At 42.9% G+C, this 25,970-nt stretch overlaps 8 protein-coding genes across 8 annotated transcripts; 6 read left to right on the forward strand and 2 right to left on the reverse strand.

Annotated features, from left to right (window-relative positions):
* Positions 1-607: 607 nt before the first annotated feature.
* GCK72_001450 (uncharacterized protein) lies at positions 608-1,288 on the forward strand (the record flags this gene model as incomplete). The annotated part of the gene is made up of 2 exons (XM_003105059.2): positions 608-820; positions 875-1,288. 2 exons carry the CDS (start codon positions 608-610, stop codon positions 1,286-1,288), a joined length of 627 nt encoding a protein of 208 aa, XP_003105107.1.
* Positions 1,289-5,505: 4,217 nt separating this feature from the next.
* GCK72_001451 (uncharacterized protein) lies at positions 5,506-9,486 on the forward strand (the record flags this gene model as incomplete). The annotated part of the gene is made up of 7 exons (XM_003105117.2): positions 5,506-5,724; positions 5,828-6,182; positions 6,256-6,884; positions 7,180-7,383; positions 7,594-8,046; positions 8,451-9,222; positions 9,302-9,486. The coding sequence occupies 7 exons, from the start codon at positions 5,506-5,508 to the stop codon at positions 9,484-9,486; spliced, it is 2,817 nt and encodes a 938-aa protein (XP_003105165.2).
* A 225-nt stretch (positions 9,487-9,711) lies between these two features.
* On the reverse strand, positions 9,712-13,726 carry GCK72_001452 (uncharacterized protein; the record flags this gene model as incomplete). The annotated part of the gene is made up of 8 exons (XM_053722972.1): positions 9,712-10,243; positions 10,294-10,391; positions 10,436-10,534; positions 10,638-10,841; positions 10,885-11,041; positions 11,086-11,282; positions 13,343-13,522; positions 13,571-13,726. The coding sequence occupies 8 exons, from the start codon at positions 13,724-13,726 to the stop codon at positions 9,712-9,714; spliced, it is 1,623 nt and encodes a 540-aa protein (XP_053591617.1).
* GCK72_001453 (uncharacterized protein) lies at positions 12,250-13,305 on the forward strand (the record flags this gene model as incomplete). Its single annotated transcript, XM_053722973.1, has 5 exons — positions 12,250-12,316; positions 12,360-12,573; positions 12,623-12,764; positions 12,816-13,122; positions 13,178-13,305. The coding sequence occupies 5 exons, from the start codon at positions 12,250-12,252 to the stop codon at positions 13,303-13,305; spliced, it is 858 nt and encodes a 285-aa protein (XP_053591618.1).
* Positions 13,727-17,730: 4,004 nt separating the features above from the next.
* GCK72_001454 (uncharacterized protein) lies at positions 17,731-25,208 on the reverse strand (the record flags this gene model as incomplete). Its single annotated transcript, XM_053722974.1, has 9 exons — positions 17,731-17,940; positions 18,022-18,246; positions 18,299-18,514; positions 18,561-22,226; positions 22,277-23,061; positions 23,157-23,613; positions 24,310-24,450; positions 24,506-24,634; positions 25,146-25,208. The coding sequence occupies 9 exons, from the start codon at positions 25,206-25,208 to the stop codon at positions 17,731-17,733; spliced, it is 5,892 nt and encodes a 1,963-aa protein (XP_053591619.1).
* GCK72_001455 (uncharacterized protein) lies at positions 17,768-18,989 on the forward strand (the record flags this gene model as incomplete). The annotated part of the gene is made up of 3 exons (XM_053722975.1): positions 17,768-17,892; positions 18,024-18,290; positions 18,602-18,989. The coding sequence occupies 3 exons, from the start codon at positions 17,768-17,770 to the stop codon at positions 18,987-18,989; spliced, it is 780 nt and encodes a 259-aa protein (XP_053591620.1).
* Positions 19,005-22,265, forward strand: GCK72_001456 (uncharacterized protein; the record flags this gene model as incomplete). The annotated part of the gene is made up of 2 exons (XM_053722976.1): positions 19,005-20,389; positions 20,522-22,265. 2 exons carry the CDS (start codon positions 19,005-19,007, stop codon positions 22,263-22,265), a joined length of 3,129 nt encoding a protein of 1,042 aa, XP_053591621.1.
* GCK72_001457 (uncharacterized protein) lies at positions 25,052-25,267 on the forward strand (the record flags this gene model as incomplete). The annotated part of the gene is made up of 1 exon (XM_053722977.1): positions 25,052-25,267. One exon carries the CDS (start codon positions 25,052-25,054, stop codon positions 25,265-25,267), a length of 216 nt encoding a protein of 71 aa, XP_053591622.1.
* Between the last annotated feature and the right edge of the window lie 703 nt (positions 25,268-25,970).

Consider the following 25,970-nt stretch of genomic DNA (forward strand, 5'->3'; position numbering starts at 1 on the left):
ATTATTTAACGCAACCATTTTTCATTATAGGTTGGTTTTTTCCCAGTATTGTTTTCAAAAAGATGGAAGCTCATGGATTCATGCCTCCCTCCCTTCAAGTGTGTAGACTGAGTATTCAATGTTTGCTTCATGAAACATACGCAGCGAAATAGCTTTAGGCGCGATTTTAAAACTGATGAGCCCGCTAATATTTTTGTCAGTTATTTTTAACCAGCCTGGCTGCAGCGCCTTTGGCGCTTCATCCGGCTGGCCTCTCATCATTTACTTGTTCACCTTCTCAGGAATGTGCCCGCGTGGCCGAGTGGTCCAAGGCGGCGGTCTCTGCGCAAAAAGCGCAAGTTCGATTTTGGGCCCGTCCGCCATTCTTTCTCATTTCTCAAAATTTGCGGACATTGGGACAGATGGACAAACCCCACATGCGTTTTATATATAAGAATGATCGGTCCTTTAAGTTCATAATTTAGCAGCGAATTTCGAAAAAACCGAATTAAAATTAGGATCCACTTTTAAAGTTATTTCAATTGGTGGTTATTCAACTCAAGGTCTCTTGCATTTTCCCTGTTTTATCTGCTCTACACCTAGTCATTTCTAATTTTCAGAGTTCACAATGTCGGATTTTCACGTTAAAGGAGATGGTCCTCTCGAAACGTGGCAATTAGAAGGAGCCGCTCGTTTTTTCAACAATCAAGAACACGAAATAGCTTACCACAAACTCTTTCAGTCCGCCAATGCCCGCATTCAAAGGTACTTTATCACGATTGGTGTTCGGATTAACCACGAGGACACGAGAGATTGGGCGATGAGTAAGATGATCGACGAGGTAATGTTATTCGTAAATAAGCATCTAGTTGAAGGAAAGTTTTCTATTTTTCAGGCAACCAAAATGAATCTCTCTTACAACGACAATAAATCGATGGCACAGGTTCTGGATATGGGATACAAAAGTGCAAAACGCAACTATAACAACCGACAGCCTTTGGATGATGAAGAAAAAGTTCAATTGAAGGATAAAGCTCAATGGGAAACTCACCATTCGAATGTCACCGAGTTTCAAGATGCTATGGATAAACTTGCTGAGAATTCTGCATTCGAAATCAGAATTTTGTCTGCTCTTCTCAGCGGTCACCCCGATGATATCCAGTACACCAAAGAGACTTGGACCGAAGAATATGAGCACGAGAAATACGTAGTTCACCATCATTTCTTCCCGAAGTTTGTATCTCATGGTACTAGACATATGACTGAAGCTGAGATGGAAACTCTTAGAAATGCCACAACAAACTACTGAAATACTGAATGTTGGATTTCAACTGAAGATCATAAAATCACAGTTTCTGTCAGAAAGCTGCTTGTTCAGCTTTCAAGTGTTCTGTATTATGTTTTATTTTTCTCGATGTATGATTATTTTTGATTATAAGCTGTCGTGTACTATTTATTTTCGTGTAAATTGATTTAAATTACTAACAGCTGGTCCGCATATTGAGCTTTTGTTATCTTCTGCATTTTTTGCGGGACTTCAAAATCGTCCGCGCTCTCAACGAACTACAATAAATTTGTTGTTATCGCGTTTTTCTTGCCAATTTTCTACATCGGACATACAAATTTTTGGAGGATGAATCATCCCTTGCTATTCGATTTCTCTTTCCACCACATTCTTATCGAGTTTTTTCCTCTTCGCCTGCGTTTCTTTTTCATTTTTTTCATTCTGTTCCTCGATATTTGGAATTTCGAACTGGTACGCTTTGTTTCCAACAATAATCGAATCTTCTGAGATGCATTCTTCTGTTCTTCATTCCCTAATAGCGGAGGCGGAGAGTTGTACTCGTAAAATGATATCCGATAGAGAGAGCAGCTTTCGGGAAGAAGAGCGTGCTCATTGAGCACAGCTGCTCTCCTCTTCAAGAGTAACCTCCCTCGGGCGGTCCAATGTTCTTTCCGGAATGCGAATATAATACCGGTTTAGAGTCATATATGTTTTGTAATTAGTCAAGTGTTACCGTAGTCTAGTATATCCATATAACTGAATAAGATACTGAAATGTGAAATTTTAATTTTCGAATTTAATCTAATCCCAGTATCCAGTCTATATATTTTTTAACATTTTCGTTGCGAAATGCTCAACAGGATTTTCGTTTCGTCGGCCACTTGACAATGGCGAAAGACACATTAGTGAATTAGGAACACAGACATCACAGAGGGAAATACCAAAAGTAAATACACCGTGGCTACCGAGCAACAGTTTCCTTTGATTTTTCCTCCCTATTCTCTTTTTTAATAGATTTGGTTTGTTTGACCTATATTTATGGTAGACTTGTAATGTAGATCAAAAATAGGTGTTTCGAAATCAACCTAGTTCTTGGATTTGGAACCAGAAGTTATGTTCGCGGGAAATTTATTTCGGTTAATCATGAGGAACAGTTGTTTTTTCAGAAATACTTGCAGCTTCTCAAGCTTCTTGCGCCTTTCCTGAATTCTTGTTTCCCTTCTCATATCATTCAGAATAGTGTTTAATGTGTAATAATTTGAATTTATCAATCCATCAATCAAATGAAACCTACTCAACTCTTCCCCTTCTTCCCTCGGTCTTCCGATAGTTTCGCCTTGAAAATCTTCCGATGAGAAATAGGATTGATTTGATAGAGACGCAGTGATACAAAGATGTGTTAATCTTCATCCCGGCTACGCTATGAGGGGCGTTTCTCATTTTCCGTAGTGATTCCACATTATAATTAGTGTCATTGTCAATTGGCGAAGGTAATGATATTGACTTTGAACATTAATACATTGTTTTCTGCATTCCGAATTCCTATTTGATTTCGTCATTTTCTGAATTCGGAATCGTTTTGTTTTGTAACTTGCTTTCAGAATAGATCAAAGGCATATCTATCGACAATAACGTCAAGGTACGGTTGTATTTGTAGATTAGTTGCCAGAAAAGTAGTGCTTTGATGCCGTTAGATGTTCTTTTCATTTTGTTTTTTTTTCAAAAAAACATTCGATTTGCTGCTATTCTCGGCGCCAATGTCCTACAATAACTTTTATTATATTTGCTCTCCGGCGTTTCATCACAATAATGATAACATCATTCTTTTCTCAATCAGAAGTTTAAGTTTCTTGAAAGTGTTGCTCTGTGTACATCGATAATGTTCTGCAGCCCCTTTTTGACACGTTAGCTCTGTCGATACTTCCGGTGTAACCTAGGCGACGAGGTATGTGGACCGCTTCGTAATTGTAGTTAGTCTCCTTTTCAATCTCGTACTAAAAGGTGTGTACACGGCAAACGTCGGTTTACTTCTTCATCCCACTTTTTTTTTCGAATTTTTTCTTAGAACTCTTCAGAACAGTCTGGGTTAAGTCTCGACCATAACAAATCTATTTAAAACAAATTCAGATTGTCTTTTATTCGCTTTTCTGAAGTTATTAATCGAGAGACTAGCTACAGTACGACACAGGTCGAACATCATCTAGACCTCTATAATTATACGTCATACTTCATTCTCTCTCCCCGGTATCCTTGTGCCTGGCGCCAAGGTCTCGTCCTTGCTCCCAGACACATACAAACCCCAAATTGGCTCCAATTCTTTGATTGACATGTCTTTCTTTTTCCTGCCTTTTTCTTCACTACCCAAGGGGTTTCGTTTCATCGGGTTAGTTATTCATTTTGATATGTGTCTATGTGTTAGAAAGGGTTTCGAATGGAAGTAGGGATTATAATATATTCTCGGACACTGATGCAAACATGCGTGTTTCGGTGTGTTTGTATGTGTCCAGATGGTGGTGGTTGTTGTGAAGAACGAAGGCGAATAGTGGTCATTTGTGCTATGGAATTGGAAGCATTATTGCGAAATTGCCGTTTTCCTGATGAGAAGAAGCATCTGAAACCAGGAGGCGTTTTGTTTAGTTTTTCGGAAATTAAAAACAACAATTATGAGGAGCTTAGATATTCGCTACTAGACCACGACTTTTAGATATTGATTTCGTCATTTGATCATGCCATCTTATGTGTTTGTAGAAAAACAGTTATTTTTGGCCTACCTTTTTTTGGTCCTCTAATTGGTCTCCCTGAAAAATCCGCAGTTGGGAATCAGATTTATTTGACTGACACACGACTAGATTGAGAGAGACAAAGCGATTCTAGAGTCTGACTCAAGAAGTCTGAATTGTGAAAATGGCGTCGTTATCTGTCAAGTTGATGTGCCATTTCTTTCGTTTCAGAATATGCATCCTGTTCAATAATCCGACCTGAAACTACAGTAATCCTACGAGCTCAGAAATAACGACAAAATGTTGATAGAGTGTGTGAACCCTCGAAAATATGGTTGATTCATTTAAAGGTGTCTCAAAGTTACGGTATTTTCTACAGTTTCTAGTGAGTCGTTCTCCATTTCAATATCTTCATATGAATTCTGTCATACTGTAGCGGCGTTCAGTTCTTGACTTTCTTTATTCTCACTCATCGCTAAAATCCTGTCATCTGGAATGTGGTAATTTATTCTATTTCAAAAAACCATATGTCTCCCTCTCTCGCTCCTCATTTCACGATACTCCAACTAATCACTGGTAGACGCAGACACATCAAGCAGGTTGTTGATGTTTTCGGAGAGAGAAAGAAACCCTCTTCTCTATGTCCATTCCTCTCACCAGTGTGTTCTTTTTCGTCCCTATGGTTGGTGGCTGCAGTATGTTCTTCTTCTTTTTTCTCCCACTCATTTTCGCTCACACTCCGTCGCCTTCTCTCGCTCACACTGAGAGAAACGAAACTAGCGCCCGCCCCGCTCCACTCACACAAACACATTCGGGGCTCCCCCTTTCTCCGACACTGACTAGGGAGGGAAATGGTTTTTTTTTTGTATTTGTCCGAAACGGCCACTTTGATTTCTTACATTTCTAGAATCTAGATTCTGCGAGACGATGAGAACTCTTGGTTTCTACCAGTTCTCTCATGATATTATAGCTTTCAAAGTGTTGCTTTTTCTCAAAATAAAAAGCACAGTAGGACTGAATATTTGGTAGTTTTGAATAATTCTCAAGTTATGGAAGTTTTCATATTTCTGAATTTCTCAAATTGAGCACGAACGCGTATAATCACTTTTATCTTCTATACAAATCTGAAATTCAAGAATTTGAGTGATCCTTGTAGTTTTTAGATTCATACCCCTTCAGAATCTTTTTTCTTATTTACTGCCATTCTTGTTCAGCTAAATAGAAATTCTTATACACTTTAGTGTCTCTTGAAATTTGAACTTTTGCGGGAATAAAATCTTTCATCAGTACAAGTTCAATATGTGTTTCCTAATGAGAATTCTCTCAAAATCCGCATATTTCGAAATAAGTCTTGTCCGATATTTGCGCCGAAATCCTACTTAGGTTGCCTCTTCTTTTTCAAAACTCTCTTATTTTATTTTTAGATTAACTTTTTCTCCGTCTTTTTCTCCTTACTGGTTTCAATCTATTTTCTCCATAGTCCATCAACTTCGTCATCTTCATCTCATTCGTTTTCAGAGAATGCCGGAGGAATACATCATGTCCTCGAAGGCGTCCGTCTACGTATTGGGTGGTGAAAACACGGCGGCACTTTTCGATTTGGACGGTGTATATGTTCTTGACGGAGGACTTTCCGAGAAATCACCAGGATTCATTACCTGTGTTCGTGAGGTTACAGCAGTCATTCTGTCGGCGCCAACACTTGGAAATCTTGGAACAACGGCTGCTTTGTTGGAGAAGGTAATTGATACATTGAGATTTTGTATGTTTTATCTAAGCCCACTTGAAAAATAATACATACACCAGAAAATATGTTCCTCCTCAATAAACTTATAAATTTCAGGACAAGACTCTCCCAATTCTCACCAACACAAAGCCGCTCAAAAGTGCCAAGCCGGGAAGCAGTGCAGAAGTTGTGAAGGCAATTCAAGAGGCTAATTCAAAGTTAATCTCCAACACAACACCTACTTTCGATCCAAAATACCCCGCCCATATTCTGTATCAATCATTATCGAAAGGGATTCTCTCGTTATACATTTTGGCTGGAGATGCCAAAGATGCGGAAGCAATCACGAAGGCATTGGCATCTGGAAATGAGACAGAAGTGGAGAAAGCTGCTTCAGAACATGGAACTATTGGAGTGATGTTGTGGAGACCAGCCGAAGGAGATAAGCCGGTTGTAAGAGTCCTCATTTCTGGTGAGTATGAACATTAAACACAAAAAGTATAACAATGTCATACAAATAATTGTTTCATTCTTTAATTCTTCAGGAACCGCATCACTCGCCCGGATTCAACAATCCCTTGAAAAAGCTGCAAAGGCTCTTCCATTCTTGAATGCCGCAACTGTCAAATCTAAAGACGCGTTGGCTTCAATCCCACCTCCATCGATTCCAAGAGCTCTTGCCCCATCAAAACCTGCTGCAGGAGCCAAGCCAGCAGCCACTAAATCAGCCACCACAAGACCGACAACATCAGGTCCTTCTGCTGCTGCGCGACCAGCTTCTTCTGCTCCTAGAGCATTGACTTCTCGTGCTCCAGCTCCGATCTCTGGTGCTGCCCGTCCGGTTTCAGCTAAACCTGCGGCTCCAGGAGCGAGTTCAAGAACAGGAGCTCCAGCCAAAGCTCCAGCTCCATCAAAACCAGCCGCCAGAGCAGCTCCATCTCACAAAACTCCAGCGGCCACAAAAGCCTCTGCTCCAGCTAAAGCTCCAGTAAAGCCCTCCGCACCAGGACGAGGAGCCCTAGAACCAGCAGCACAGAAAAAGACTGTTGGGAAAGTACAAGGAGCGGCACCATCAAAGAAGACAGAGACTGCAGCTCCAGCTAAGGAGTCACCAGCTCCAGCTGCAACGATTCCAGCAGCTGCCATAACTGCTCGTGTTCCTGAACCATCAGAAGTAAGCTTTTAGCCAGTTTTTAAAGAACCAAACTCCGCTAACTTTCAGGGAACATCCGTTTTGAAACTTTAACGTATTCTAGAAGTTTTCATGTATTATGAGTTATTATAATCAATTGAATATACAGTTTCAAAAATTATGTATAGTGAAAGTTGCAAAAAATTCAAAACGGGAGTTCTTTCCTGAAGTGTGCGGAGTTTGAACGTATATATGCATTTCAAGCTTTTTTCTGATTAGTTCGTTAAGTGCTTTTATTACTTTATTTTGGCTTAGCAGTGGTGTGTTCCGATTTCAGACAGCCGCAAACACAACTATCGTTCTCGATGATTCTCTACTAGATGATGATCATCACTCTGGATTGAATCCAATGGATATTGTTGTGATTCCACCAACACCAGAGCCACCAAGAGATCCACGTGATGATGACTTTGTTGAGGCCGAACCAAAGAAGGATGAGCCAAAAGAAGAGCCAAAGGATGAACCTGTTGCGGCAGTAGAGGTAATGATTAGACTGTTTCAGAAGATTCATGTGATTAAAAAGGTTGTGCTCACAAACACCAATATTTGTGAAAAATCACAGATTTCGCTGAAAATATTAGAATTTATATGTAGTCCTTGTCGCTTAGTGCCCGAAAATTGTCCTTTTTCACTAGAGAATCCTTATATGTTGTTGGGTCACGTGTTCGTATGGTGATGTATCACTTTTCAGCCACCCAAAGAAATCGATGATGTCGCTAATCTTGCTGACGTGGAAGATGAGATTCCCCAGCCAGTGGATTCTTTCAAGAAGCCTGAGCCAACGCCGTCGGTTCCCGAGCAACCGAAAGAAGCTGCAGAGATTCCAAAACCTGATGACGTTGAAGATAAGGTTCCAGAACCAATTGATGCTTTCAAGAAACCGGAGCCAACACCTGAAGACGTGCATCCAGGAGCATATCCGAAACTAGATGATGTTCTTGCTGATTTCGATCCACTGACACCATCTCATCCGGAGCCATCCGCTCCAGATGTTCCATCTGATCACGTCATAATTGCTACTCCGGATCCAAATCTTCCGGATATTGCAGCAGCGATTCCATTCATTCCACCAACACCATTGGGACCAAATGATGGACTCATTCAGTTGGAAGACGATTCGATTAATGTGGCACCTGGATTCGAGGTACAGCATGACTTCTGGTGTGAAAGTGTGACTTCTAGAGATTCCATCTACCATCGTTCTATTTTTGAACTAAAATATTGGAATTCCTAGAAGTTGCACGTTCTAACCGATTTGTACTGAATAACTCGGAATACGTATGGATGTGTGCATGTGAACCCAAACACTTTCCTATCGCAACATATTTTTATTATCATCAAACTTTTTTTCTATTAATTCATATATTCCGATTCATAGAGCACTTTGGTTGACTGGAGTTGGAGGCGGCAGAGAGAAGATCTGAAATTTTTATAATTAATTTTTACAATCCTCGGTTTTTTATCTCGGCTTTCATAAATTTAGAAATTTCGCTGGTCGCTCTGCTGCCTACAAAATGCCTGCCTCAAAAATATTTTCGGTGTTTTCAGGAGCCTCTTATTCCACAAGCTCCACGTGAAGACGGAACCCTTGCTGATTGCAGTGAGGAGCTGTCCAAATTGGTCGAAATTTCAATGGATACTGACAAGTCAACAGAAGCTGGAGCAGAGCTTGCTAAGGCCATTGGTGACGTCACTCAACTCTCGGCGGAACTTCAACAATTGGGTCTCGATGAGAAAACTGATGAATATGTTCGAAAATTGAGTAATCAAATGATTGAAGATGCCACATTGCCATTCACAAGTGCACTCGCAAGCAGCATTGTATCATCCAATGGATCTACCGATCAGGAACCGAATGGACACGTGTCATCACCACCAGCCAATGGAGTTCACAAGGAGATTCCCAAGCATGATTTGATGCAATCAAGATCCAGTGTGATTGAGAATGGAGCTCCAGTGGAATATGAGAAGACTGATCCAGCTCTTGATGATATTCTGAATGCATGTGCTCAGGAATCTGACAAGTTGGATGCGTCTCATCCAGCAGCTCCTGCCACCACCCACACTCCGGAGACTCTTCACATGCCAGCTGCTCCTGGTACTGCTATGGCTCCAAAACCTGTCAAGTTCACACGTCCGTACTATTTCGATTTGGTCACTGCTCCAAGAAACGAGAAATTGGAAACTACTGCAACTTCTGATGGTCTTCAAGAATTCATCTCAAAAATTAGATCCAGAAATGTGATTCTGGCATCTAAGGATATTTCTGGAGAACAACTTCAAGGAGTGCTTACTGGAAAACAAATGTGGTGTGAGAGTGGTGAGTTTTCCGATAATCCTTTTCTCGTATCTCGATGATACCACTTCCGACACTTTCTTCTAAATCTCTATGGTTTCAGGTCATCAATGCATCGTCATTCCGACTCATTCCTCACCAGTGTTGCTAGACTTCCGACAGAAAAACGAGGAACAATTCCACGCCGCTCACCTCACATTCACTGTTCCAGTTGAGAAACAACGGACTACTGTCAGTTCAGATATCGGATCCACTGAATACGAATTGGCGAAGATCTCATTGGAATGAGACGTCTAACTTTCTTTCTTTTTCTGTGTAAAATTTCTTATTTATTGCTCCGCACCCTAATTTTTCATATGTGAATATACATAGCAGCTATTTTTTATTATCTCTAACAGCAAGCTCCCGCCCCCCTTCTTCTCACCGACATAACTTATTTTATTATCATTTCCCAGTAATTTAGTCCCGCCCCCGTTTTCCCAAAAAGACTGTTTAACTATAAATGAAGTCACCTCATGTTCCTGTTATCTTGAATTCTGTGAGTTTCACTCGGAAAGATTCTGGGTCTCTCAAATCTTCTTCACTTATGACTTTTAACTTCCAAACTCCTTTTGGTGATTCGCCAAAAAAGTGAACAGACACGAAGTCCCATTCCAACAAATCAGAAGATTCATCTTTTGAACGAAGTGGTAGAAGTTCGGATACTGTGCCATGTGGAGACTCGATGTGCATTCTGACTTGTCCTCGATGTGGATGAATAACTGAACCGGTGAGAATCACTCTCTCCGTTCTGGTGACGTCAATACAATCAGTGACATCAATGTCTCCTGACAACAATTTGGTTTTTCGGCATACTTTTTGTTCTCCAACATTCTGCCACGTCGCTGCTCTTTCCACAAGTTTTTGGGCATCTAGAAGTCCGAATCCTACGCTTGGATGGAATTTCAGACCGGCAGCATTTTCAGAAAATGTGATGTCACGAATTGCGGAGGGATTAGCGGTATGAACAATGAGGTGTTGGATGTCACGTTGAGAGAGAGTTGGACTGAAAATATCATTGGACATATGGATGCGTGCACACACAGACAGACTCACTTGGCTTCAAGAGCGAGGGCAATTACTCCAGAGGCGATTGCAGCAGATGCTGATGATCCAGATATCACGGAGCATTTGGATTCCAATCCAGTTGTTTGCTGAATTCAAAATAAGTTTTTCTTTTGGGCAATTTGATACTCACAATCATAGAATCTCCTCCTGAAACTGCTGCCAAAACAGATGAACATCCTTCGGCATAAGAGGCTGGAGCACCAGTGGAGTCAACAACTCCGAAGCTGATCTGAAATGAAAAACAGAACTATAGAAATACGAAAATACAGATAGATTCATTTTGATCGTAATGAGAACTCATTCCTTTTCCATCACTGAGAATTGAAACTTACCGTATACTCATTGCTGACATAGCCGTCCAACGCACAATTATCCCCGTTTATTCCTCCATTTCCACTCGCCCAAACAAATATATTTCCCAGTCCTTTCCTTCCATGAATTGCTCCGTTTCGAATGGCTTCTTGGGTAAATGTTGCTGGTTTTTCAGCAGTCAATCCATCATCTTTTGGACCCCAACTAACGGAGTAAATGTCGATCTGAATATGAAAATGAGAAAAAATACTCAAAATAGAAACTCACCAAGTTCTTCTGAAATGCCAACGCATCTCCTTCCAGAGCATCATTCAATGTGTCTTGTCCGAGAAGTCTGATTGCTCCGAGTGTTGCTCCGTGACCTACTCCAAGACCACATTGGTTCCCTTCCATTGCAACGAGACCAGCACATTGAGTGCCGTGTCTGTAAGTATGTCTGTATATCTGTTCATCCGGATATCCACTCACTGTGTATCCTTTGAAACAGCAGGGATTGGAAGACTTCCGAATTTCACGAAATCGAAAGAGACATCTGGTGAGAAGGCGGTTCGTAAGTCCACGTGAGCCACATCAACTCCATCGTCAACGACTGCTACAGTAACCCGGCTTGCATTGAATCCAGCTTCCCAAGCTTCTCGAATTCTCATCGATGGAAGGAGATTCCACTGAAAAAAATATATATATATATATGTTTCCCCATTTATTTATTTATTTATTGAATACGATCGCAAGTATCGTGAAAGTAAGAAAAGAAAACTGAAATATCAAGAAAATATAAGCATCAGTGAGGGTTAAACGAGATGTTAAATGTCAAGCATAGTGCAAAAAAAAGAGCTATCGTAGTGAGATCAGTTAGGTGAGATGGGCGGCCGGTCAGGCAACGCGGCTAAGTGTGCAGTGAACAAAGAAGTTGCGCCTAGTTTTAGTTTTTCCTGCTTTCCAGTGGAATGTGTTGTTACTGCGTGTTTTAGTGAATGTGTTGGTCGTGAAGAAGTCTTCAGTGTTAATATCAATTTTGCCTAGTTGCATTTTGAGAATCATTTGGTAGTCTGCGGTTCTCCAGATGGACATCTGGAGATTTGTTCTCAAAGACAGACAGACAAAATTTCGAAAGTACTTGGACTTCTGACTTGATCTGTCTAACAAAACAAACCGTATATCACTTTAATTGCTCCACGTGTAGACACCTCACTTTCCTCTTCATCACTATAATTATCAATTGTCCCACCTCGTGAATTCTCAAATTACTCACTAAATGTCACTTTTAAAACCACAAAATAACAAGAACATGCGCTTTTAATCTACGCCCACTTTGAAGCTGATTCTGAGACGAAGTATTCTCGGCTTTTATATTTTTTCGAGCCGTTTTATTGTAGAAAAATGTTTCAATTTCATTCAACTATCGAGAGAATTGCTGTGATATTTGCACTCGTTGGCAACGTTTCTCTAATACTTTTAATCCTGAAAAAGTCAGTTTCAAAGTTGGGAAATTATAAATATCTCATGGTGTACATATCAGTTTTTGAACTCGCTTTCGCGGTTTTACATGGGCTAACTGTTCCGGTGAGTGTAGAAATATTTCTATTTATTTATGAAACATTTAGTTTTAAGGTCATTTTCACAACGGATTGCATGAATTTTCTAGTGACGAGAGTTGACAAGACCTGGTTTCCAAAGCCAATTCTACAAGTTTTGAATGGTTAGTTTTCAAGAAAGCATTCCCCAACTCATTGTGATTTCAGTATTGTTCTGTGACATGTTCGGAATGTCAATGTCTCTTTTCGCGACTCATTTTATCTACAGATACATGGTTCTGAGCCGTAAGAAGTTTCTCAGAAAATACGACGGACGGACTATTTGTGTCATGATTCTATTTTCTATTCTATTTGGAATAGTTTGGGGAGTTTTCGCATGGGATACAATGCAACCGTTTCCAGAAGCAGATAGGATGTTGAGGTAGCGTGGACAAACAGATACACAGATAGACAAAAGAAAACAATTTCAGTGAGAAGTTTGCAACTCAGATGAACTTGACTCTCGATCAGATTGCTTATGTGGGAATTCTGTTCTATTATAAAGACAAACTAGGAAATGAACAAGTGCATTGGCCGTCAGTTGTAGGCATTGGAATTCAAAGTTTCTTTATTGTAAGTTCAGAAAAACTCATCTGACAAACAATACAACTCAATCATATCTAGGGAATTTCCTTCTTTCTCATCTTCTATTTCGGATTCAAATGTTACCAACAAACTCGTCGTCTAGTCTCCTCTCAATCCAATTCATCGAATAACCTCCAATCTCAATTATTCTACGCTCTTGTGTTCCAAACTCTCATTCCAATATGCCTAATGCATGTACCTGCTTCAATAGTTTACGGAGTCGCCGCTTTGAACAAATCCAATGATTTCTTTGGACAATTCCTATCACTGTTCATTTGTTTGTACCCTGCTCTCGATCCTCTTCCCAACTTTTTTATCATCAAAAGTTATCGGAAAGCTGTCAGAGGTAGGCGAGAATTATCATCAAAAAACCAATTAGCCGTATCATTTCGAACTTTTAGATTTCTTCGAAAATATATATCGAAAGCTAATCTGTCGGCGAAAACCAATTCCAATCTCAACATCTGGATCTCATAACCAAGCATGGAAAGCATCGAATGTATCTAATATCTCAGTACACTTGTCTTAATTTTAGATGTGAATATAGTCAATCTTTTTCCACTCACCAAATGAATTGGAGTGCCTTTCATCGTTACAGGAGTTCTCTTGTATCTGCTGAATCTGTACAGTTTTGATATGAATGTCAGTTGATGGTTGAACAGCATATCCGATAGAATCTCGTCTTCAATACTCCTTTTTCTTCTTTGAAGACGTCTTCCGATGTAGACGTCGTCATACGATTGAAGCTGAAACTCTCTTGGGTTACTTTTTTCTCAATAAAGCTCATTTCTTACTTTTCTCAAAGCTTCGAAGCCATAACGACGGCCTATTATTCGAGCATCAAAGTCATCGAAACCAGTTATTCGAGCCAGGAAGAGACCGTCCTCATAATCATTACATAGAATAAAAGAGACAAAAAATACCCCAAAAATAAGTGGAAAATATTTCATGTAGATATTCGGAAGTAACAGAATTGGGGGTTAAAAAACTGAAATGTTGAGAAATATTTATAGATAAGCAACAACACGAGAAGACAGGCAGTGCAAGAAAAACGGTCGTTAAAAATTGAAAATTACTGATAAGAAAAAACAGTTTGGACTGTGACGTAAGGGCCGTGATACACCTGGTGCGAACTTGATTAATTCTGTCGTTGAACACTTGATTGCAGCACTTTAATTGTCAATTCGAGTCAGTGTTCACTAGTCTTTTGATCTACTTTTCATATACGGCTTGGTCTTCAGACTGACGGGAATGTATTTATTTGATTACCGAGAAGTAAGCGCTCCTGGAATAGTTTTCTTTGGAAAATAGTCACTTTGGGCCTGTCTCAGCTAATCATTGTTCTCTGAAAATCTCAAATAGATTCAGATGTCGTTGTTCTTATGAAGATGAAGATGATGGACAATGGTAGATTATGGAAAAAGAGAAGAGGAGGAGAGGGTCCGAATTTAGAATTGGGAAACGGGACGGAAAGCATTGATTTATAAAGAAAATGATGTCTCAATTTGGAATTTAGAGGAGGAATGAAAGGTTCGAATCTGGAAAATTTCTGGTTGGACGCATACTTGCGACGGGCCGGGCCGACTTAACCTACTATTTAGGCCCAGACTATGTAGGCTTTTAGGCCCGCCCGGAGCCGAACTATTTGGGCTTTTAGGCCAGCCCGGACTTTTTAGGCCCGCCCGGAGCCGAACTATTTGGGCTTTTAGGCCAGCCCGAACGGCCGGCCCGAACTAAGCTTTTTGGCCGGCCCGAACATTTTAGGCTTTTTGGCCGGCCCGAACTAAGCTTTTTGGCCGGCCCGAACATTTTAGGCTTTTAGGCCGGCCCGAACTAAGCTTTTTGGCCGGCCCGAAGATTTTAGGCTTTTAGGCCGGATCATTTTAGGCTTTTAGGCCGGAACATTTTAGGCTTTTAGGCCGGAACATTTTAGGCTTTTAGGCCGGAACATTTTAGGCTTTTAGGCCGGAACATTTTAGGCTTTTAGGCCGGAACATTTTAGGCTTTTAGGCTTTTTGGCTTTTTGGCCGGACTTTTTAGGCTTTTAGGCTTTTTGGCTTTTTGGCCGGACTTTTTAGGCTTCTAGGCTTTTAGGCTTTTTGGCCGGACTTTTTAGGCTTCTAGGCTTTTTGGCTTTTAGGCTTTTAAGCCGGACTTTTTAGGCTTCTAGGCTTTTAGGCTTTTAGGCCGGACTTTTTAGGCTTCTAGGCTTTTAGGCTTTTAGGCCGGAACATTTTAGGCTTCTAGGCTTTTAGGCTTTTAGGCCGGAACATTTTAGGCTTCTAGGCTTTTAGGCTTTTAGGCCGGAACATTTTAGGCTTCTAGGCTTTTAGGCTTTTAGGCCGGAACATTTTAGGCTTCTAAGCTTTTAGGCTTTTAGGCCGGAACATTTTAGGCTTCTAGGCTTTTAGGCTTTTAGGCCGGAACATTTTAGGCTTCTAGGCTTTTAGGCTTTTAGGCCGGAACATTTTAGGCTTTTAGGCTTTTAGGCTTTTAGGCCGGAACATTTTAGGCTTTTAGGCTTTTAGGCTTTTAGGCCGGAACATTTTAGGCTTTTAGGCTTTTAGGCTTTTAGGCCGGAACATTTTAGGCTTTTAGGCCGGACTTTTTAGGCTTCTAGGCTTTTAGGCTTTTAGGCCGGAACATTTTAGGCTTTTAGGCCGGACTTTTTAGGCTTCTAGGCTTTTAGGCTTTTAGGCCGGACTTTTTAGGCTTCTAGGCTTTTAGGCTTTTAGGCCGGACTTTTTAGGCTTCTAGGCTTTTAGGCTTTTAGACCGGACTTTTTAGGCTTCTAGGCTTTTAGGCTTTTAGGCCGGACTTTTTAGGCTTTTAGGCCGGACTTTTTAGGCTTCTAGGCCGGACTTTTTAGGCTTTTTGGCCGGACTTTTTAGGCATTCAGGCCGGACTTTTTAGGCTTCTAGGCCGGACTTTTTAGGCTTTCAGGCCGGACTTTTTAGGCTTTCAGGCCGGACGTTTTAGGCTTTCAGGCCGGACTTTTTAGGCTTTCAGGCCGGACTTTTTAGGCTTTTAGGCTTTTTGGCTTTTTGGCCGGACTTTTTAGGCTTCTAGGCTTTTAGGCTTTTTGGCCGGACTTTTTAGGCTTCTAGGCTTTTTGGCTTTTTGGCCGGACTTTTTAGGCTTCTAGGCTTTTAGGCTTTTAGGCCGGACTTTTTAGGCTTCTAGGCTTTTTGGCTTTTTGGCCGGACTTTTTAGGCTTCTAGGCTTTTAGGCTTTTAGGCCGGAACATTTTAGGCTTCTAGGCTTTTAGGCTTTTAGGCCGGACTTTTTAGGCTTCTAGGCTTTTATTCTTTTTGGCCGGACTTTTTTGGCTTCTAGGCTTTTAGGCCGGCCCGGACTTTTTAGGCTTCTAGGCTTTTAGGCTTTTAGGCCGGACTTTTTAGGCTTCTAGGCTTTTTTCCGCTTTTAGGCCGGCCCGGACTTTTTAGGCTTCTAGGCTTTTAGGCTTTTAGGCCGGCCCGGACTTTTTAGGCTTCTAGGCTTTTAGGCTCTTAGGCCGGCCCGGACATTTTAGGCTTCTAGGCTTTTAGGCTCTTAGGCCGGCCCGGACTTTTTAGGCTTCTAGGCTTTTAGGCTCTTAGGCCGGCCCGGACTTTTTAGGCTTCTAGGCTTTTAGGCTCTTAGGCCGGCCCGGACTTTTTAGGCTTTTTTCCGCTTTTCGCCGTTTTTTCCTGCAAATGAAAACTGTTTTTTCCGTTTTTCGCCGTTTTTTCCGGCAAATGAATCGAGGGAAAAAACGTTTATTCCGGGGGTGAGTAGCCCCATAAAGAGCCAGGCAAGGAGCCAGTCATCGAAAGGCAGTTGGGCAACTTGGGACCATTGGGCATTGAGCAACTTCGATTGAGACAGCAGGGTTCCTCGGATGAGAGAACAGAGCAGACTGACTTCAATTGGTGATTTCTCTTCCTTTTATGCATCGATTCCACGTGTCTAGGGCAGATCGTTATCGGAAGGTCAGATTTTTGAGTCACGTCGGATTTTAATATCGAAGAATATTTGAAAAAATCATTTTCAATTTTTCAGTTGTTGCCGTTAGATTTCTAACTTCTTGTCTGTAAACGTAAGAGATTCTTGTTAGAGAATCCGAAGCTGGTTCCGGAGAATTTGATAAGAGGTTTTCAGATACAGAAAAAGATGCAGACGGTTCCAACGAAAAAGTGTTTACCGCACTTCCTCGCACCATGATCTTGGAATACGAACAAACTTTTTTCATAAAGAAAAAACAACGTTCACACTAATTATCAGAAGATTGGTAAAAAGAAGAAAATGATTGATTAACGAGAGGGAGAAAGAGAAGGAAATATTTTGTGTCTCGAGAAATGTTTCGGTTTTATTGGATAACAGGTCAACAAGGACGTAGGGATGGGAATCTATTGGTAATTGGAAGAATAAGGAGAAAAGGTGGGCTATCAGACAGAAAAAGAAGAAGAAGTCAGAGTTCAGGTTGTCAGGAAGGGGATTTCTGGCAGCTTTCTACTAGCAGGCTGGTAGAAATTTCTTCAGAAGCAATAAGTCAAATTTCTTACTTCTTCTGGATTCAGATGTCGTTGTTCTTATGAAAATAAGAGTCAAGATGCCCTGCTTATCATATTTGATTGTTGTGTTTTCGGTGCCTGTGACGCTTTCAAAATGAGTTTTTCAGAGAATTTGGTTTTATCAAAAAGAAATGAAAGCAAAAAACATAAGAAGTGTACACAGAATATTGCGTAGATTTTTAATCATAGAATTATTATTAATGGGGATTGGGGAGGGAGCACATTTTGGATAATTTTTATTACAAATTCTATTTTTAAGAAATCTACACAATTCCATTGCAAAAAGTAGAGACTATAAAACAATTTAAGAGAAGTTTTTTTAGGGGAAAAAATAACAAAAAGGGAGCACAGGGAGAAAGAGCATGTAGATAGTTGAGGGGACACCACTTCTTTTAGATCATTCAGAAGTCAGAAGCACGGGCACGGGATGGTGATCTGATGACGGCGGCCGATGCGGAGCTCTGGAGTCCTGGAGCAACTGAAGCGGAGGCACGAGATTTCGAACGCATCTTGGAGAGGGAGTTCTCGGCTTGGTCGGCACGTTCTTCGGCATCCTCGAGTTGGTGAGTGAGTTGCTTGTACTTCTGGAGGTTCAAGTTGGCGAGTTCCTCCTGAAAAAATGCGATAATTTAGTTTACTGACTTGAGGGAACTGATAAGAGTCGTTCGAATAGAAAATAATAGAACACTTACAGCTTCTTCGACTTGCTTCTTCTGGGTCTTCAACTTCTGTTGGAGTTTGTCAATGAGATCTTGGAGACGTTCGAAGTTCTTCTTGTCCTCATCAACCTGGAATTGGAGTTCGCGAACACGTCTGTCGGCACGTCCGAGGTTCTTGTTAGCATCTTGGAAGCGGCGTTGTTCTCCGTCCAATTCGGATTCGAGTTCACGGACACGTTGCTCGAGCTTGGCGATGACCTAGAAATAAGGAGATTGAAATATCAGATTATGTTTCTGTTGATGTATTTACCTTCTTTCCTCCCTTAAGAGCGGCGGCTTCGGCTTCATCAAGACGGACTTGGATCTCCTTGAGTTGTTGCTCAAGTCCCTTGCGAAGACGGTCGACGTGTTGAGAGTGTTCTTGTTCTTGACGGAGTTCCTCGGCGAGTCTGGTGGCATCAGCGACGGCCTTCTTGGAGCGCTCCTCAGCGGCCTTGTACTCGTTGAGGGTCTCGTCGAGGTCGGCCTGAAATACAAATATTATAAGACTCGTATTGATTAGGTGAACTTACGTGGATGGCTTGGATTTCTCCCTCGAGCTTTCTCTTGGCAGAGGTCAAGCTGCTGACTTGGGCGTTGGCTTCGTTGGCTTGGTCACGGGCATCGGCGGCTTCATATTCGGCTTGTTTGCGGGCTCTCTCGGCGGCTTCGTTGGCAACCAAAAGTTCCTCCTTCTCGGATTGCAGAAGAGTGGCGCGCTTCTCGGCGTTGAAGAATTGTTCACGGGTGTCGGCTCCATTGCGTTGCTCCTCCTCGACTTGCAATTGCAACTCGCGGATTTGCTCTTGGTATCTCTTCAAGTTCTTCTGGGCATCAGCGTTGGCCTTGTTGGCGTGGTCCAAAGCAATCTCGAGCTCGTTGATGTCAGCCTCGAGCTTCTTTTTGACGCGGAGAAGTTCGGCCTTTCCTTTGGCTTCGGTCTCGAGGGAAGCTTGCATTGATTCCAAGGCACGGGCATGGTTCTTTCTGGTGTTCTCGAACTCTTCCTCCTTCTCTTGAATTCTCTTCTCGATCTCGGAACGGATCTGGGAAACCTCGACTTGAGCGCGGAGAACCTTGCTCTCTTCAGCTTCAAGGGCGGCCTCAGCCTCGTCCAAAGCGTGTTGGAGTTCCTCCTTCTCGATTTCCAAACGGCGGATGATCTTCTGCATCTCGTGAACCGAGCGTCCTCCTTCTCCGAGTTGGTCGGTGAGATCCTTGATTTCTTGGCTCAAGCTCTTGTTCTCACGACGGAGTCCCTCAACAACCTCAGCGAGTTCCTCTTGGGCGTTCTTGGCCTTGAAGAGGTCGGTGGAGGTGTTGCGGAGATCACGTTGAGCTCCATCGAGTTCAGCGGCCAAGTCGTCGGTCTTCTTTCTCCATTCGTCGATGATCTTGTCGAAGCCCTTTTGCTTCTTCTCAAGAGTGGAGGCGACTCCGTTGGCTCTCTCGACATCAACTTGAGCGTCATCCAAATCTCCAACAAGTCTGGATTTGGTCTTCTCAAGGGAAGCGATCTTGGAGTTGGCGGCATCAAGAGCCTCTTGGAGCTCGTTGATCTTTTGGGCTTGACGTCTCTTGGCATCCTCGAGTTCATCAGCCTTAAGGAGTCCTTCTCCCTCGAAGCGAGCCTTCCATTGTTGGATATCGGCATTGGCCTTGGAGAGTTGTCTGAGGATCTCGTTCTTTCCTTCGATCTCCTCTTCGAGAGACTCTTGAAGTTGCTCAGCTTCGTGTTGGTAGTTCTTGGCTTGAGCAGCAACGGTTTGACGTTCGCGTGCCTCCTCATCGGCGGTACGGCGAGCCTCCTCGAGTTGAGAGGTGAGTTGAGACTTCAGTCTGGTGAGCTGGCTGACTTGAGATTCGGCATCCTCGAGTTGACGAACGAGGTCTCCGTTCTCGGTGTGAAGACGTCCCTTGAGAGAAGTGAAGTCTTGGAGTTGACGAGATTGCTCATCAGCCTTAGATTGAAGCTCGGTGAGCTGGAGCTCGAATTGCTTGGCGAGCTTCTCGTTGTTGAGCTTGGCAGATGTTTCTTGGTCGAGTTGAGCAGCGAGATCCTCAGCGTCATGGACGGCTTGAGCCTTGTCCTTCTCAACCTTAGCCTTGGCCTTGTTGAGTTGGTCAAGTTGGTCGGTGAGTTCAGCGACGGCGTCAGTGTGCTTCTTGCGGAGTCCAGCGAGTTGGTTCTCGTGGTTCATGTTGGCCTCTTCCAAATCTCTGCGGAGCTTGGCGAGTTCAGCCTCACGCTTCTTGTTGACCTCAACCTGGGCGGCGGTGGCTCCTCCTTGCTCGTCGAGTTTTTCACCGAGCTCTTCCAACTCGCGTTGGAGATCGGACTTGGCGCGGTCAGCCTTGGAGCGTGATTGACGCTCGTTCTCGAGTTCCTCTTCGAGCTCGGAGATACGGGATTGTCCATCCTTGATCTGGCGTTGAAGCTTTGAGACGAGAGCTTGTTCGTCCTCAAGTCTTGAGGAAACTGAGTGCAACTCAGACTCCTTCTTCTTCAAGTTGTTCTCCAAATCGTGACGTTGACGTCCAGATTCGTCGATGTTCTCCTGAGCAATCTTGAGCTCTCCCTCGACCTTTCTCTTCTGCTTGTCGAGATCAGCACGAGCTCTCTTCTCACGCTCAAGGGAATCCTCGAGGTCATCAAGAGTTTGCTCAAGCTTGGCCTTGATCTTGTTCTGGTGGTTACCCTTGTCCTCTTCGGATTGGAGGTCCTCCATGAGCTTGCGGTTGATCTCCTCTTGGTGCTTCTTCTCCTTGTTGAGCTTGGCAATAGCCTCATCTTGTTGTTGCATTTCGTCTTGGAGAGATCTGATCTGGTGGTCCTTGGATTGCTTCTCGGACTCAGCCTTGCGGAGAGACATCTCCAAATCTTGGATCTGCTTCTTCAAAGCCTCGACCTCGGCCTCAACCTTCTTCTTGGCGCGCTGAACATCAGCGGTACGGTCTTCGTTATCGGCGAGTTGGTCGTTGAGCTCGGCGAGCTGCTTGGAGGCGTCTTTTTGTTGAGACTCAAGCTTTGCAAGTCTCTCTTCGGCATCGGAGAGTTGGGTCTTGGCGGATTCCAAGTTGGTGAAGAGGGAAGTCTTCTCCTCGACGAGCTTGGCAGAGGACTCCTCCAATTCCTTGCGGAGTTTCTCTTCCTTGGCCAAGGACTCCTCAAGAGCCTTAACCTTGTCGTTGATTTTCTCGAGCTCCTCGGCTTCCTTTCCGGCCTTGAGCATTGGCTTGACCTTTCCGTAAAGCTTGAACCATTCCCAGGTACGGAGTGTGCACCAGGAGCGGACGTTGCGTTGGACGATGAGAAGTCCGGCACGTTGCTCCATACGACGCTTGCGTTCCTTGAGTCCCAAGTGCCATCTGATCTGGGATTGGAATCCAGTGAGGATGGTGGAAAGTTTCTCGTCACGGATGTCTTCGAGATGAGCAAGAACTCCGGCCTTGAAGAAGACCTTGGTGAGACCGATACGGAACATTTCCTCGTTGAGGGATCCGTCGTTGACGAGTTTGGACATGATGGCCTCAGCACACTTCTTCTTGTCGTCATCGGACTTGGCCTCCTTGGCGGCAAGGATAGCGTAACGCTGGACGAAGTCTGGATGGAGGGTTCTGTTGGGGAATCCCTTTCTGCAAATTCTGATTCCTTCCAACACTCCGTTGCAAGTAAGCTGGTTGAGAACCAAAGCGGCGTCGATCATTCCGCATTGTTTCTTCTCGTTTGGAATGATGCAACGGATGAAATGTGGGTGAGTCTTGTTGAGCATAGTCATCAAGTTGTTGAGGGACTCTCTGTAGAGCATAGAGACAGTCATGAAAGATCCAGACTTTCCCTTCTTCTTTCCACCGCCACCTCCTTCCTTGGCCTTAGCGGCAGCCTCTTCTTGAGTGGTGTAGTCTTGCCAGATCTCGACAAGAAGGTCGTTGAGCTTGGAAGCCTTCATGGCAGAGACAACGGTGTCGTTGAGTGGATCCTTGTTCTTCTCAAGCCAGTTCATGCAGTTGTAACGGACAGTTCCGGCGTAGTGCCGCATGGCGAAGTGAGCTTCTCCTTGCTTTCCCTTTGGTGGCTTTGGCTTCTCGAAGTTTGGATGCTTTCCAAGATGTTGGTCGACAAGCTTGGAGGCAAGAGTCAAGTCAGTAGCCTTTGGTACGATACACTCTTCATCGAGCATGGAGATGATACCGAGTGGCTGAAAGATAATAAATACAATATGTTTTCATTACTATGACTAATTATTACCTTCTCAATAAGCTCGATACAAGCTTGCAAGTCAAGACCGAAATCAATGAAGGTCCATTGGATTCCTTCACGAGCGTATTCTTCCTGCTCGAGGACGAACATGTGATGGTTGAAGAATTGTTGGAGCTTCTCGTTTACGAAGTTAATCCACAACTGTTCGAAGGAGTTGAAGTCGAAGATTTCGAATCCGGCAATATCGAGTACTCCGATGAAGTAGTCACGATCAATTCCCTTTTGATCCAGAGTCAAGTTACACTTCTTAACAAGCCAGTTGAAGACACGAGAGTAGAGACCCTTGGCCATGGCTCCGACGGCCCAGGTGACTTGTTCGCAGTTCTGTCCCTTGGATACCCATTCGGTTCCGACCTTGACACGTGGCTTGGTCAAAGCCTTGAGGAAGTCTTCAGATCCGATTCCGTACATGTTGGAAGCCTTCTCAGCCTCATCGGTACCATCTGGCTCGGCTTGCTCTTCACGTGGACGTTGCTTGAACTTCATGTTACCCATGTGCATAAGAGCAGACATGAGACGGTAGCAATCTTGCTTCTCGGTGGCAGAGAAGTTGAGGATGTCGAAAGCCTCGTCAGTAAGTTGGAACTCTTCGACGTCATTGATTCCGTCAATGATCAACTCAGCTTGGGCAACGAACCAGTAGTCCTTGATTGGAAGATCAAGAAGAAGTTCCTTCTTGAGCTCTGGACGGAAGTCAGAGTAGATTTGGTAGAAGATATGGTAGCAACGCTCTCCTGGGGCTTGACGGATGACACGAGATTTCTCGAGCAAGTCTGAAACATAAGAAAAATTAAAATCAAGACACGTTTCGGCACTAAAAATGCATAACTTTTCTAAAAGTTCTAAAGGGAAGAGGGGGAAAACTCACAATGCTCGATATCGCAAGAAGCGAGGCGTCCGTGTTTGGAGAAGTGGATACGGATGAACTTTCCGAAACGGGATGAGTTGTTGTTACGGACAGTCTTGGCGTTTCCGAAGGCTTCAAGTACTGGATTGGTCTGGACGATTTGGTCCTCAAGGGTGACCTTCTTCTTGGTTGGATCAGCAGCGGCGTTTCCTTCCTGTTGGGAAGCTCCGACGGAGGCGAAGTAGGCAATAACCTTCTTGGTGTTCTCAGTTTTTCCAGCTCCGGATTCTCCGGTAATGAGCATAGATTGATTCTCATGATCCTGGAGCATGTTACGGTAGGCCTCATCAGAGACAGCGAACAAATGTGGTGGCATTTCGGTCTTTCTCTTTCCCATGAACATACGGGCAACAGAGTCAGTGTAGATTGGAAGACGTTTGTATGGGTTGATGACGACACAGAAAAGTCCGGAGTAGGTCTGAAATGAGATGGAATTGAATTTAAAGTTTCCTTTTCCAGTGTTTGGTTCTTCACAATCAAGTTCTCATGTTCAGATAGATTTCATCAATTTTGAGACTATTCGGAATTCAGAAACCAGAATCTCATTTTCCTGTTTCAAATTTTCTATTCAGACCCCTAATCTGTATACTCTTTCCAATGCTTTGTTTCTATGTTGTTTATTTGTTCATGGGATCTTTGGACCCAACCAAAATCACTTCTTCCCTCAACACAGATTTTCTTCTTCCCTCCGCTTTTTCTTCTTCTTCATCATCTCATTCTTTTTTTCCAAGAAAAATAGATGCTCCTTCTCTCTCGCTGCCATTGGAAAGCAGCATCCTTACAGTGTAATGTAGGGATACTCGGGAAGATCCAAGAGAAAGAGAGAGAGAGTGAGGAGAGGAGAGACACAGAGACTCCCACTCAATTGATGAGAAGAAGCCGGGAGAAGGACGGGAGAGGAAGAAAAGAGAAGAAGTTTCCGATGGGATACGATAGATACACGAATGTTCTAGTTCTGAGATCTATATAATGTCAAGGCCAAAATAAGAAAGTTTTTGACTAGATTACGGTAGAATCAATGATTACGATAGATCAAAATTCTGGGTTAATCAAAAGTACGGTGAAAGCTACTATGATCACGAGAAAACTACAGTATCCCTTTCCCGAAACTCACGTAGATGAGCATAGCAGCGTAACGGGAACGCAAGTTATGCAAGACGGAGGCGTCGTTGAGGAAAGTCAAGTTGGACATGTCCTCGGTCTTCTCGAACTTTGGTGGATTCATCTCTTGAACCAACTCCTTCTTGAGGTTGACCTGCAAAATAAACAAATGAGAACTTGCTACAACTTTCAGATTCATCGACACTCACCTCATTTCCACGAGCGGTGACGATGGTGACGGTGTCTCCCTTGGTGGCGGTGATTTCTCCAGCGAGGTATCCCTCTTCTGGATCTGGGATCCAGCAGTTTTTCTTGGAGTCATATGGCTTGGATTGGTCCTGAAAAGGTATAGAATGAATGAGGAGTAGGAAAACAAATGGGAAGTCCAGTAGGGATTGATGCACCATGAAACTACAAAAGCCAAATTATCTATGAATTATCTAAGACTGCATGAATCTATAGGATATCTATGCAAAATTAGTGTTAGCAAGAATTCTTTTATCATTAGGAGCAATGATGTTCAAGTCAAACATGTTTTAAAACTTTCAAATAAATCAAATCCAGTATCCAAATTCATAAAAGAATGAACAAAAGAAGAGAAGATAGCAGTGAGAAACTAAATCTGAATCAGACTTGTGGAGGAACAGTATTTATTAGTTTGATGTATTCAAGATTGTTAGGCATGATTACAGATATCTTAATTGAGAATCATATCGAATCAGTTTAGAATCAAGAAGTTATGATATAAAAAAAGAATGAATTCCGTTAGAAACAAAACAGTTCAAGAAGTTTTAGCGATTCTCAAAAAGTTCAAAAAGAATTCCAAAAAGGGGGAAAAAGTTCACAAACCTCCAGCATTTGCTCTCTCGAGCGGCGAAGATATTGCCATCCTGGATCCTTCTCGTGCTCCATTATTGATTCTCGCTTCGAGTAGTTTCAATCGAGAACTCAACTATTCGGTGCTCCCTTAGTCGAGGTTGACGATGCGAGTGATGAGTCGAGGCTTCTTCTTCCTTCCCTTGGCACCCACAAGCCACGCCCACTTTTCGCTTCGGAGGGGAGAAACGAGGTGTAAAGCTGTGCGGAAGGCAGCCAAGATTCTCCTGATTCTTCTTTTTCCTGCTTCCCGGGAATACGAGGGATAAATGAGAGACGCCTACGCTCTGTGGAGAGCTCCAGAGAAATCCGAGAAATCTGGAGAAAAAGTCAAGAAAAAAAAAGGAGAATTTGTGTGTGTTGGAGAGGGAGCACACAGATTACGGTAGCAGGTCAAATCATGAAAAGGTGTTTAGGAGAAAGTGCAAGTGACGGATGTGAAACAGAGACTGGGGCGCCATGGACGCGTTCGTTGTTTTGAAGAGTTTCGAGTTTAGTCTGGCGTACCTTCGACGCGTGGCTTTATAGCTAACTGTGCTCTCGAAAACCAAAAAGACATCCGAACCCAGTTTTTCAGATTTTATTTTCATGAATTGCTATCTACTCAAAGGAATTCAGGAAATAATGTTGGTTTCCGGATGAGTATAGACTTTCAGTTTCAGTGTTGAAATTGAGAGTTTTGGAAAGATAAGATAATGCAAGCACGAAGGATTCTCTTTTTCAGTTTTTCGGAAAAACCTAAATTTGGTTGTATTAATAGAAACATTTTTATCTAGCTCGCATTGAAATCATCTGTAT

This window comes from Caenorhabditis remanei, chromosome I, assembly GCF_010183535.1.
Source record: "Caenorhabditis remanei strain PX506 chromosome I, whole genome shotgun sequence".
Lineage (NCBI taxonomy): Eukaryota > Metazoa > Nematoda > Chromadorea > Rhabditida > Rhabditidae > Caenorhabditis > Caenorhabditis remanei.